The sequence below is a fragment of the Podarcis muralis genome, chromosome 2 (assembly GCF_964188315.1).
Source record: "Podarcis muralis chromosome 2, rPodMur119.hap1.1, whole genome shotgun sequence".
Taxonomy (NCBI): domain Eukaryota; kingdom Metazoa; phylum Chordata; class Lepidosauria; order Squamata; family Lacertidae; genus Podarcis; species Podarcis muralis.
Window position 1 is genome coordinate 49,034,435 of NC_135656.1, and position 13,529 is coordinate 49,047,963.

Sequence of the window (13,529 nt, forward strand, 5' to 3'; positions counted from 1 at the left end):
TGTCTCTCTCTCTCTCTCTATATATAGCCACAACACATGGGTTACTCTGGTCCATTGTAATAATCAGTTCTTTTATGCAGTTTGCTTGCTTCAAAAAAATCAAAGTACTAATAAGGCAATAAACATCTTAAGATTTATGTAGTGCCCTAGATTCAAATAAGAGCTTCTTCTCAAAGGTCTGGAAATCAAAAGAGCAGATGGCCACAAATCCTTTGAGAAATACTCATCCCAAAATATATAGGAGGATTAACTAAAGCAAATTTGTCTTCCTGCTCTTTCAACAGTCCCTTCCATCCAAAGCTCCTTACAAATATCAATAGTAAGTGACACAACAATTCCATCAAGCCATTACTCTGATATGATAACATGGACAAAACAGTGGCGAAGTAAAAAGAAAAAGAAAAAAACAGAATTTGGCAAAGGGGTAGCAAAAATGGAATAGGAATAGAAGGCTAACTGGAAACAGAGAGTGCGCAGAACCGGAAAAAAAATCTACCGAGATTTGGAAAATAATGGTAAACAAATGAGCTTTGAAAAGGGATTTAAAGGAGATAACAGGGCTTGGTTGATTGATAGAAATGGTAACACTGCTCTAGTCATGGTAAGAATATGGTGGAAGTCATGAAAATAGGTGTGGGAGAAAGGAACACGGAAGGCTGATAGTATATTATTTTTGTATAAAAGGTAAAGGTAAAGGTACCCCTGCCCGTACGGGCCAGTCTTGACAGACTCTAGGGTTGTGCGCCCATCTCACTCTATAGGCCGGGGGCCAGCGCTGTCCGAAGACACTTCCGGGTCACGTGGCCAGCGTGACAAAGCTGCATCTGGCGAGCCAGCGCAGCACACGGAAACGCCGTTTACCTTCCCGCTAGTAAGCGGTTATTTTTGTGTGTTTTTTGTGTGTTTTTTTGTTTATTTTGTGTTTATTTTTGTATAGTGATGTGCAAAAGGGAATAGGAAGTGATGAGGAAAGAGGTTGACTGTCAGAGATGACTGTCAGAGAATTCTACTACTAATACCTCATACAAATATTTATAGGAGCAATGCGAGTACAGCCATAGCAGGTTAATCACTTTCTACAAGACCTTGTGCATGTCCCAATAGGCTCCTAAACAGTCTTCCCAGCACATGCAGCCCTGGAACACCATGTAGTTAATTTCTAAATATATCTAAAATTGAGACAACAGACAATAGAGAAGCATGTTTTCCCTATTACAACCCGTAATTAGGAGCACATACATTAATCTATCTTAGTAGAAGAAACACTGGGATGCGGTAATTTAGCCATAGCTGTTAATATATTAAGGTTTGGTTTTTTTAAATGCAAGACAATATGATGGATATAAAGCTGCCACATTATCTTCAAAAACACATATTAGACAATTTGATCCCACCCCAATAAAAGTGCTGGATTGATGCCATATGAAAACTAGACTTACTTCAACTACACACACACACACACACACACACACACACACACACACCCTGTTGTCATTTTGCTGTAGTAGATTCAGCTGCAGTCACACACAGTGAGTTTTGCCTTTGGATGGGTGTTCTGATTTGAATGAAAATGTGCATCCAACCAGTTTGACAGCGCTCTGATAGTATCAGAATCTGGATCTGAAATTTATTTCTAAAATTAAGAACACATATCTGTGCTTCAGATAATATCTGATTGCTATGCTGACCAATGCGAACTATGAAGACATTTCCTTTCCCAACACAAAAAAATTCTTTGATAGCAAAATAAACATTCACAAGCATTCACAAGTTGTCTCTCAAAATGAAGCTTTTGCACTATATCATAATATTAAATTGAATGTTTTTATTTGTAGTTTATTCTTTTTAAAGGATACCTCCTGGAGAAAATTCTTTTCAAGGAAGGTAGAAGACAGCATGGTTATATTAGCTGAAAGAAATAAAATTAATACTGCTGTTTGAACCATTAAGTGGAAAGAGATATTTACAAGAACAATATCAACCTCATGAAACATTTACTAGAAAGGCTTTACTTATCTGAATTCTCTTAAATGCAGTAATTAATAATGTTCATTCATGTTCAGGCAGGCTAATTCTAGACACCCATCCTCCAGAGACCAATTGTGTAAATGTGTAGTCTCAGTAACACTCAAGAAGAAATGATTCCTTACAACCTGCTCTGTAATTTCTCTCAAAAATATTACTTTTTTCACATAGCCTTTGCTCCTTATTGTATTCAGAATTGTGGTTTTTCTTTAATAAAAAAGAAGTGGTCACAAAAGTATAGTTTCTAGCTATAAAACAGTGTGTTCCCCACGCTGACAAGTTCTTCATTGTCATGCCATAGTATCTTGTGAAAGTACAAGCAGTAAAAGCATTGTATAATATTCATTTAGGAAGACACCTTCTACAAAGCAATTCAAGAAGTAACTTTTAAAAATCGTTGGGACCTACTTCACTTATGTATGCATGAGGCTCACAGAAGATCATTTTCTTTTCATATTCCTTCCTTAAGCAATCTAATATCCTGACCCTGTCCAGTGCAGTCCTGAGAAATTGTCTTCTTTCTCAAAATGAGTCCCTGCTGGGCAATTTATATAAAGCAATAAAATCTGCAAAATATAAAGACAAAATATATTTTTGCATATAATATTAGCATTGTCAACATGAAAGACTTTATCTACTGGTCAGAAAGGAAATATTCTAAATAGTGTCATTTGTTTGTGGGAATGCACAAAATAGTTTCAACAACTAACACTTGGTGTTTCTTTGCAAAATAAGCCTTTGCTGGGTGCTGAAGCTCAATGTGTTTGTGCCCACTTGTGTCTATGTACTCTTGCAAACAAGTCTGTACAGAGGAGAAAGGTCATTGACTAGAAGAGTGCCTGCTGGCTTTACATTGGGCGATGTTAATTTTGCACCCCAACCAAAGAGGAATAACAGGTGAATCATTATGAGATGTGAAGGTGAAACTTTCATTGGTCCATTATTTTACTGCATTTTCCAAGATGCAGCCACGTTAGTCTGTTGCAGTAAGGACTACAAAGAGTCTTGTAGCGCCATAAATATTAACAGATGTATTAGCTTTTGTGAACTATGGTCCATTTCATCAGATGCACAAAGTGTTATCCTGAGTTGCAAGTTAATTTACCCAACCTATAACTCAGGATAACATTTCATCCCTCCAATGAAGTATACTGTAGGATACAAAAGCTTTTGCTATAGTAGAGTTGTTAGTCTCTAAGGTGTCACAAGACTTCGTGTTGTTTTTAATGTGGTTTGTCCTAATTTTTGTCACATTTGCTCCATAATTAACAATGGTCAGTGTTTTTATTAAAATACAACACCCTGAATCCACAACACTACCATTCTAACACAAGAGGGCTTCCTCATTCACTTCTATGAAGATGTCAGATTCAGCTTATGCCAAGTGATGTTTGCATTTAAATGTTTACTGAGAAGCTCCAGGGTATTAAAACTATCCATGTGCATGCCAGAGCTGATTTATCTGAAATATTTATTACATGTTCTTCATTGCGATAAGAATCACACAGCTGATTATATAATTAAACAGCAAGAATAAATACATGGCATAACATAATTAAACAGCAAGAATAAATACATGGCATAACTTTCAACAACCAGAAAAAAATAAAATAATTACTTGCTGTTGTAATGATCAAAGGTTGCTGAGATACATCATATTCTAAAAGCCCAATCTCAACTTTTTAGCATATTATATATTGATACTGAACTCATTTCTCTGAGTGCCAACCTTCATGAAACCAAGTAGTCAGGAAAATGCCTTATACTGAGTCTGTGTAGCTCAGTATCCATACTTAAACATGGAGAAGTTAGCAGGCTTGGGGGAACTCCAAGCTTTGCAGAAGTACAAAAAACTCAGTGTGGGGGAATAGAGGCTATGTTCAAATGCAGCTATGGAAGCTAGCCTTCTGCAGCACTTACTTATCTCTGGTTTGGGGTCATAGCAGATAAATCATTACATGGCAAATTCAAAACCACAGAAAATACGGCACTCTCTGATCTACTTATTGAAGTTGCAGTAATGCCCGATAAAGTTTGTTTATATTTCCCATACTTTCCCCTAACTAACCCACCACCCCCATATCACGTAGCACATAAAGGTTAATGATCGAACACTCCTGCAATGTGCAATAAAAGCAATGCAGGAATAGTATTTGAAGCATTTCAGACAGCTCCCAGAAACTCTCTTTTTACAAGGACAATACAGCAAAAACAACTTAATACCGCAACATTACAAAGTAATAGCTTGTGCAGGATGGTTGGAGACTTTATCACAGTCACTGGGGAGTTAAAACAACAGCTGGGGTTAGCAAACCTATCAGAAGCACCACTGATAGATCCATGTTCTTGCGAGTAACTTGATAATCTCTCTGTTGTCAGGGACAACTCTTTTGAAACATATTTTTATTGAATTGAGAAGTTTTCAATTGTATTATTCAGTGCCACTTCAGAAAAAAACTTGGAAGAATATTATGTCTCAATCATTTAAAAATGATTTTACTCTGAATCAATGTGCAGCAAAATTGTGATGAGTCCCAAGAATAAGGCCTGTGCTTACAAAAAAAACCTTTCATCCATCATTTTACTTCTAAATGTCAGCGTATTTACTTGAGAAGGAGCCAAGGCTCATGATGAATATAAAGCAGAAAAAGGAAAATTTCACTGGAAGCCTTGACAATTCTATAGCTGCTTAATTCACTGCAAGGTGAGTTCGGCAGTCAAATGCTATGGTCATAAACAATGCCCATAAGCATGCTTCTAGCATAGTAAAAAAATGTGTGGAAATCTGGACTGAAATTATATTAATCTTTATTTATTTATTTAATTTATCCCGCTTTTCAACACTAAAATTATTCCCAGGTTGGTTCATGTAATGTATCAAAGTACAACAATAAATATAACTCAAAGCACTAGTTTGTATCCAACTAGGTCTTACTCAGAGTTAGGGATGAATATTATGTTGGACAGTTCCAATAAAACAGGAGTGGAAATGGCGGTTGTTCACTTATTTGTCCCATGTCCAGAATGGAAATCAAGGCAACAAGCCAGAATGGTATTCACCATGGTTGATGTTTTCAGTCAGCAAATGTTATATAATCCATAAAATTGCCATCCTTTTGCCTTGAAATGGAGTGGAATAATGTAATAACATAATTTATGTAATTAATTGCATAATTTCACTATTGCAGACAGTGAGTTGAATAATGTTGGTTTTGGCAGAAGATGAACTGCAGCAGAATGGAGACAGTTCTGAATGCAACAAATACAATGTAGAATAAAAAATGATGCCTTTTAACATCCCTGCTCATGGTTGTTTATACACTAATTCTAGAAGCCTCTGAGCCAAGATGGGTGAACTGGAGGGCTTGTCATAGAGGGCAGCATGGATACAGTGGACATAATGACAACCTGGTAGAGTGGTGAGAACTAATGGGACACAGTTATCTTTGGATGTAAACTCTACAGAAAGGACAGAGAATGGCATACTGGAGGTGAACCACGTCAAAAGGGCACTGAGTCCAGCAACCTAGGCTGTTCCCAATTTTTTAAAGAGTAATAAAAATTGTATTGTTAGGATCAAGGGCAGATATTGAAAAAACAAAACTGAGAATGTCATTAGATATGTTAAAAATATGTTTAATCTTCTTCATAAGCTAATGCAAAAAGGAATAAAGAAGGCATTGACTAAACACAAGTAATATTGATCCCTTAAGCAGTTTATCTTTATATACATTCTTACAGTACAAAGGAATAAATCCAGAGAGAAAGAAACTCAATATCTTCATGCAAAACTAACTGAAACGAAAAGCAGTAATCCACCTCTGAAGCAGAGCCACAAGCAGAGAAATCTGAATAAAATACTTAATATAAACTAGGAACACAAACATTGCACATGTAAAGTGCATTTGAATTTCAGAGGTCACTTTGTTTATATAGATTTAGCTCTTACAGTTATCAGCATGAAAAAGCTGCTATATTACCACAAATTGGCAATTAACTTTAAAATGTTCTTACTACTGCTGTTTGCTTTAGTTTAAAAATGCATCTCATTTAAGTTTAGGAGGAAGAGAAGATTGATTTGCATGTTCCAGCAGTGTCAAGAGATAATAAACAATATGAGACATAAAAAATAATCCTGCTTTGTATTTGTTTCTGTCATGCTCTGACTAAGTAATAAGTGAATATGAAGAGGGCTTAATGCTTCTGAAGTCATGCCATGTTTAAATATTTTTCTCACATATACTATCAAGTTGAATTAGGTGCTACCAGAAGGTAAACTCATTCATCTTAAAATGAGAAACATTTATTAACCCAAGATGAATACGTGTTTGTGTTTTTTTGTAAAATATGCTTGGATCAGGAATCTCCTTCTTTATGAAACAAAAAACAAGAGTGTGCCTCTATGTAAAAGAGTTATACCCCAGAATAAATCATGAAAATTTAGCAACTTTGATTTCATTTGGTTTAACTTGTCCTCATTGTTCTTCTATCTGAATTGGAGATTTATTATCAAGGACATAGTAATGTTGGCTCAGGTCAGTGTTAATTGATAGAAAGATGCATGGGGTTCACAATCATACCTTTCAATTAGATTACTGTAATATGATTTACGTGGGGTGCCTTTGAAAACTGTTAAGAAACTTCTGCTGAATTAGACCATAGCTGCCTGGTTGTTACTTGGCACCTTGAAGGGTCCTGCTTATGTAAATAAATGTTTGCTTCCTTATGTATGAGGTTTTTTTGCATGCTGAGATATTCAGAGTGTTCCCTGCTCGGAATATTTTATGTCTCTGTGGTTAGACCAATAGTTACAACAATGGAGTGGAGCCTTTTGACAGTGGTATTCTTTCGGAACATCCTTCCTAGCCTGGTTTGACAGCTGAACTCCCCTTGGCCTTTCAAAGGCAGGTCAAGATATTCTGGATAAATAAAAGGTTTTGCCCATGCTGTTTAGCTAGACTTTATTTTAGTATATACTATCTGATTGGTTTTACAGTTACTTCTTTTTTAAATGACAAAGTTTTAATTTAATATTATAATGTAAATATGAGTCACCTTGAAGGCCCGATGACCTTTGTTGGGTAGAAAGGCTATACATAGCAGAAGTTTTATCAGATGAATGAAATACACTTTTTTTCAATGTCCACTACATTATGAGGGGTGAGACCAATACTTCTGAGAATTGCCTATAGGCAGATGATCAGGGAGAACTTGGTGATTATCAGCTCTAAGGTAAAGGTAAAGGACCCCTGACTAGGGTGTGGTACTTACCTTGCTTCAGGCTGAGGGAGCATTTGTCTGCAGACAGCTTTCTAAGTCATATGAGCAGCATGACTAAACTGCTTCTGGCACAATGGGACACCATGACAAGTGCCAGAGTACATGGAACCACTGTTTACCTTTCCACCACAGCGGTATCTATTTATCTATGCTGGTATGCTTTCAAGCTGCTAGGTTGGCAGGAGCTGGGACAAAGCAACAGGAGCTCACCCCGTAGCGAGGACTCAAACTGCTGACCTTATGATCTGCAAGCCCAAGAGGCTCAGTGGTTTAGACCACAGTGCCACCTGTATCCCTCTGTCAGCTCTAATGACTAGTTGAGAGGATGGCTGCAGTCGGAGCAGATGCTGAAACCTTTGATAGGCTGAGCGTGGCTCGTCTCCGTTCCTTCACTCCATTGAAATCATAGTGGCATTTTAAACCTGTTTCAGTTTGAAAGCTGAATTCAGTAAATTTTAAAACAACCCTAACACAATAAATACCATCCATACATCCGCCTTTTATGCCATTGTGTAAATAAAAGCTTTTAATTTTGAATGCATTTCTAGTTCACAACACACATTTATTTCAACACGGCAGTGAGTAATCACATCAAGTTTTAAAATTCTGTTCATACCTCATTTAATACATCCAGCATATGAAATATCCAAGCCTAAAACGTAATTACAGGAAAGTGCCATAAGGTCATTGCAAAGGTAGAATCCCTCCAACAATATCTCACTATGCCTCCTACAGGATAATTCATCACTTGGTATAAGTGATGTTTTTTGCCATATTGTCAGAACAAACAAAATTAGTTTTAATTTTAAAACAGTGCCAGTGTATTTGTGCTTGAAATATTAAGTAGACGGAGTCATTTCCTTAGAGATTTGTGGCTGTGATAAATATTCTGGTCTGTGTATAGATCAGCATTTGAATATGAGTTGACAGCTGGGAGTGTTGTTGTTTTTTTTGGGGGGGGTACTGAGATATAATCAATTGATTCTATCCATTAAACTACATGACATAAATTGAATTTAAGCAAAATGGCATTTATGCTGTACAAACTGAACAACTCAACACATTTAAGAATGGAGGTTGTTAATCGTGTTTAATGATGTATCTCCTGACTATTTTAAATATATTTTTTGTTCATTTAGAAGTGGAGTACAAATAAAATGTAGATAAAACGCAGTTAAGATCTACAAAACTGTTAAATGAATATACATAAAATAATTCTCAGCAAAACACAGATAAAGCCAGTTATGCTTTAAAAACAAATATAGGTAACTAAATTATATGTCTGGTTAGGTCTGATAAAATAAAGTTTTCAGCAGGTGTCTAAAACAATACATTAAGGGCACCTGCCTAATGTCAATAAGCAGAGTTCTAAAGCAAATGTATATATACCACTTAAAACTGGGTAGGTAGTCAGTCACAGCAAGCCAGCAGCAATAACGAAGTACGTGTGTGTGTACGCGCACCCCCCACCCCCATATGCATTGTACATTTAAAGCAGTATCATGAGACAGTCATGTCTCCCTCTCCCCAAAGAATCCTGGGAACTATAGTTTGTTAAGGGTGGTCAGAGTTGTTAGGAGACCTGTATTCCCTTCAGCGAGCTACAGTCCTCCTAGGAAGGGGTCACAACACTCTGAAAACAACAGCTCTTTTAGGGGAACAGGGGTCTCCTAACACGATTCTCAGATTGGACATAACACTAAGCCTGGGTTGTGGTTTGTTTCTCCCACTTGATTGTGTATTTAATTGGGACAGGATAAAGTGGTTTTCTCTCTGACTCCATATCCAGGAGGCTTTAAGCTGTGAAGGAGTCAGAGTCTTTGGCACTGTTTTTTTTTTTTAAAAAAACCCTGTGCTGGAAGGAGTGTAAGAAGATCTGTGCATGGTAGGACATCAGACTCTTGGGCTAAGGTGCTGTTTAGTTTTTAGTTTTTTGGGGTGGCGGTTGTTGCTGTTGGTTTATTTTAGATCTTGAGATTTATGTGGAAATTGTTCTGTTTGGCTGTGTATTATGTTTTATTTATTGTTTATGGCTACTGTTGTTATGTTGTAGCTATGTTTTCCCCCCATGTTGTACTGTGGAAAGTTGGCATAGAAATAAAATTATGTATGTATGTATCTATCTCCCTTTACCTCAGCTTCAGCTAAGCAGCCACCTGAAGCTAAGGCTGAAGGTTTGCACCTTAGTGATCTGCTTTCAAGTTGCCAGGAATTCATGACAACATGCATGTCTTGCCCTTGATCTTGTTGGTTTCCCTCCACCAGGTGTGCAGAAATCACCCCATTCTCTCTGGTTGGCACCATTTCACTATTACAATGAAGCATGTGGAAATTAGTATTTCAAAATTCTTCAGCAAGATGTCAGATCACAAGGTAATGGCTTACTCTTCCTCTGACAGAATGGTGTATAATAATTGTTTTCTTTCTTTCAGAGAGTGTTCAAACCCGGATTATGCAGATTGTACTGAAAAGCAATACACTTTTAGTTTTAAGAATTAGATTAACGGGGAGTGAGGAGGATGGGAGGGATTAAAAAACCCCCAGAATCTGAGTAAGCAAGCACCAGTTAACTGATTCCTTTCATAGTGTACTGTGCCATAGATATAATTGCTCACCCATATAAAGGTAAAGGACCCCTGACAGTTTAAGTCCAGTTGCGAACGACTCTGGTGTTGCGGCATTCATCTCGCTTTACTGGCTGAGGGAGCTGACCTTTGTCCGCAGACAGTTTTTACAGGACATATGGCCAGCATGACTACCTTCCCGCCAGAGTGGTACCTATTTATCTACTTGCACTTTGACATGCTTTTGAACTGCTAGGTGGGCAGGAGCTGGGACTGAACAACAGGAGCTCACCCCGTCACGGGGATTCGAACCGCCGGCCTTCCAATTGGCAAGCCCAGAGGCTCAGTGGTTTACACCACAGTGCCACCCGCATCCCTGCTCACCCATATACTTGCAATTAACTCAGAGCAACATATGCAGAAATAATATTCATACAGCTGCAGATAGTGAAGTTAGCAAGTCCTCTGTTTTTAAGAGCTAAACAACTCTGCTTTCCTTCACATATTCTACCCCACCCCCCCTTACAGGTCCACATGCCAAGCTTTGGCTTTCTTTTTCCTTATAATTAACATTTAAAGCCACGGTTAGCCATGGAGAGTCCTGGGAACTATGCTAGCAACTATACCTGTCACGCAGGCATGGTCAAACTTGGCCCTTCAGCTGTTTTAGGACTACAGTTCCCATCATCCCTGACCACTGGTCCTGTTAGCTAGGGATAATGAGAGTTGTAGTCCCAAAAAGCTGGAGGGTCAAGTTAGCTGCACTCTTTAACAAACTACAGTTCCCAGGATTCTCCATGCATGTAAAAAAAAAAAAAAAAGGCATAATCACGCTTTTCAAATGTATGGTGTGAATGCGACCTTCAGGTTTTTATGTTGCTATTTAAACTTCTCCTTTCTCCCCGCTGTTAATCACTTCCTGCCCCAGCTCCTTGCGTGGACCTCTCGCTCGAGCTTCCTCAGAGCCCAAAATCCAGGCAGCCTTTTCAGCTGAGTTCACCTTCCCGCTGGCCTCTCCCATTGCCATAAGAATGGCGGGAACTCACGGGATCTCAGTTCCGGCACCTCAGGTGGGTGCCATTGCCCTTCTAACGAGGGAGGTGTTTGTTTGTGGTGAGTTCCGGCAACTCTTTATGGGGGCGGGGGCGGGGGGAAGCACTGAAAAGCTATACATTTATTTCTTTTAACTGATAACGGCTAAGGAATGTGTGCTCTTCTGGGGCTTTAAATTTGGATGTGATGGTTCTTTCACTCCACTTTACTCAGTACTCAAAAAAAACCCTAGTCAGGTTTTGGGTTGAAAAGATGTGGGCGCTCCTGTAGTTCTCCTCAGAAGCACTGAGAGAGAGAGAGAGAAACTATTTTTACCCCATTCCCCGCCCCGCAGGAGGGATATTTTATGGCTGTGTGCTAATATCTTGACCCAGGTCACGTCCCCACAATTCAGAGGCTCCCTTTTCCTGCCTCGTGCTGCCGTGAGTAGCAGTGGCGTCGAGCGCGCGGGCGAGCGGATTTCCAGTTTAAAATGGTTCCCTTTGTGAGGCTTGTCGGTCAGCGGCCTCTTGCGGCGTCGCGTCAGATCGGTCGATCTGTGGTGAAGACAAACGCTCTCTCTGAGGAGGCGCCGACACAGGAGTCGAAACTTCTCTCTGCCCAGCCTTCCGAGTGGTGGTGGGGATTCGAAGTGCGGCAGCTAGACCCCGCCATTTAGAGTATTTCCCAATAATAAATTATCTGATAATTATAAACTGATAATTATAAACCGTGTTCGCTTATCCCTCCAGCACTCTCATTTCTGGTTTCCCTCAGCCACTCAGGAATTTTAATCAGCTCAACTTGTTTCCATTACGTTCATTTACCTCAACATTTATCCCCTTTCTCCAAATTCTGTCATACTGTATATCTCTATCTATATGCACACACTGAAAAACAACAACCCAGCCATTTAAAACAAAAACAAAAAAACTCCCATGGGGCTCAACTAGCAATTTTACCTTTGGACAAAATGTTCTAAATTCTGTGAGCTTTCCTGGAAGTAATATTTTATACAAGTCTGGAAAGAAAAGTCACTATAATCCACAAAAAGTGTTTTTCATTTTTCCAATGATTTAAGGGGGAAATGACTTTACATTTGATTCCATAGAGCATACCTGATTAGTCCTAAAGTGTGCAGTGAGAAATGTAATAAAATATCAACAATTAACCTATGATTAACTTCCAAAGATATTATTACTGCAATATGATGGCACCCTCTTGTGGTTAAGGATTTTTATAAAAATGGCTGTAGCTAGTTTGAACAGGAACTTCTCAGTGTTTGTTTCCCTTTACAAACAGTAAGGAAGAATTTTTGTTTTCAGCAGGTGAACGTCTTTTTATTTTCATGGTATATGCTTTCTAGGAAAACCATACAGTGCCCTTTAGATAAGTAGCTACAGTCACAGATTTGGAGATGTCATAAACCCTCTGATTTCTCCTTGGGATTACTCACTTTCCCTAGTTCAGAAGGATTACATCCACACACAATGAAGATCTGATTCTTCTTTAGTCAGAGGAGCTTTTTAAAATAATGCCTCTACTAGTACCTAACATGCTTGTGGCTTGCCAGATGCAAAATTCTTCCAGTAAGGTCTAAATCTCTAGCTGGTGCCAACTATACTTGTACATTACAAAATAGTTACACCTGTGTGCTTGTATTGTATGAACATCTACTTAGACTAAAATTATCTTGCCACTGGCTTTTTTTTTAGTGGTGTCAGAAGAGTCTGCTCTCTGTTTGGAGAAGGAGCTGGTTTTCTCATCACAGCTATTTTCCAATTCAGATTATACAGTTTTTAAGCCCTTTGAACAAGTGATCCTTGTAAGGATGTTTTAACACATGAAAGTAAAATTTAAGCATATAAAGCCATCTCTCATATAATTAACCCCAAGAAAGTTACTGATTCTCATTCTGATTTCTTGATCTTTTTTAGATGTCAAAGAATGATGATGATCAGCAGTTTACTATTGACAGTGCAATTAAAAATATGGATAAAATGTCATCTGAACTGAACAAACTTATGGGTAATTATTAATGCTACTATTGTCAGAATGAAGATAAATGATTGATTTATTTTCCTATTATGTGATGATTACTGCCTGAAGAGTTCTAGGAAATGATGTATTGTATATGAATCAATATATACAAACTTACCTAACTGCATAAGAAATTAAAGTATTATTCCACTTCCTCTTAATGCATGATGGTTATAACCTGTGCATCTCCTGTTGAAGTCACAATTATTCAGGAACACATTATTTCTGTTAATGTTAAATGTCATTGCTATGTGTCTGCAAATTTTATTTACTTCTTTCAAAAGGGGGGAAAGCTACAGCTTTCCCCTGCTCCTATTTAGTGAATGCAGGAGGGGATGAGTATGCCTCAAACTATAATTCATGGGTGGGGAACCTTTGGCCTGTGGACCAAATTTGGCATTCTAGGCCTCCCCATTTGGCCCACCAGGCTGTTTTGACCAAGCCATAAACAACTGCCCTATACATGACACCAGATATCAGGCAATAGCAAGACTTGGTTGAAAGGGCTTTGTGGGCCCTACCAATTGGCAATGCCTGCAAAGTCTGCACAGTGCTTCCCAAGGGATCAAAAGCCAGCTAATTGTTGGA

General features: G+C 38.3%; 1 protein-coding gene and 1 long non-coding RNA gene across 5 annotated transcripts in view; one reads left to right on the forward strand and one right to left on the reverse strand.

Annotated features, from left to right (window-relative positions):
- Positions 1-1,805: 1,805 nt before the first annotated feature.
- LOC114590910 (uncharacterized) lies at positions 1,806-10,848 on the reverse strand. Its single transcript, XR_003705195.2, has 3 exons — positions 10,731-10,848; positions 2,434-2,591; positions 1,806-1,909 (listed from the first exon to the last, which is right to left on the reverse strand). It is a non-coding gene; the product is annotated as an uncharacterized LOC114590910 (long non-coding RNA).
- The window catches only part of C2H5orf58 (chromosome 2 C5orf58 homolog), a 91,002-nt gene continuing 88,298 nt past the window's right edge, over positions 10,826-13,529 (forward strand). For 3 of the 4 annotated variants that reach the window (XM_028717522.2, XM_077924439.1, XM_028717523.2), the window contains exons 1-2: positions 10,826-10,939; positions 12,839-12,929. In XM_028717522.2, the coding sequence (XP_028573355.2) occupies positions 10,901-10,939; positions 12,839-12,929 (130 nt within the window). In that variant the 5' untranslated portion in view covers positions 10,826-10,900. Of the gene's footprint in view, positions 10,940-11,170; positions 11,582-12,838; positions 12,930-13,529 lie in introns of those variants that run through there. The other variant, XM_077924440.1, reaches the window with a different exon arrangement.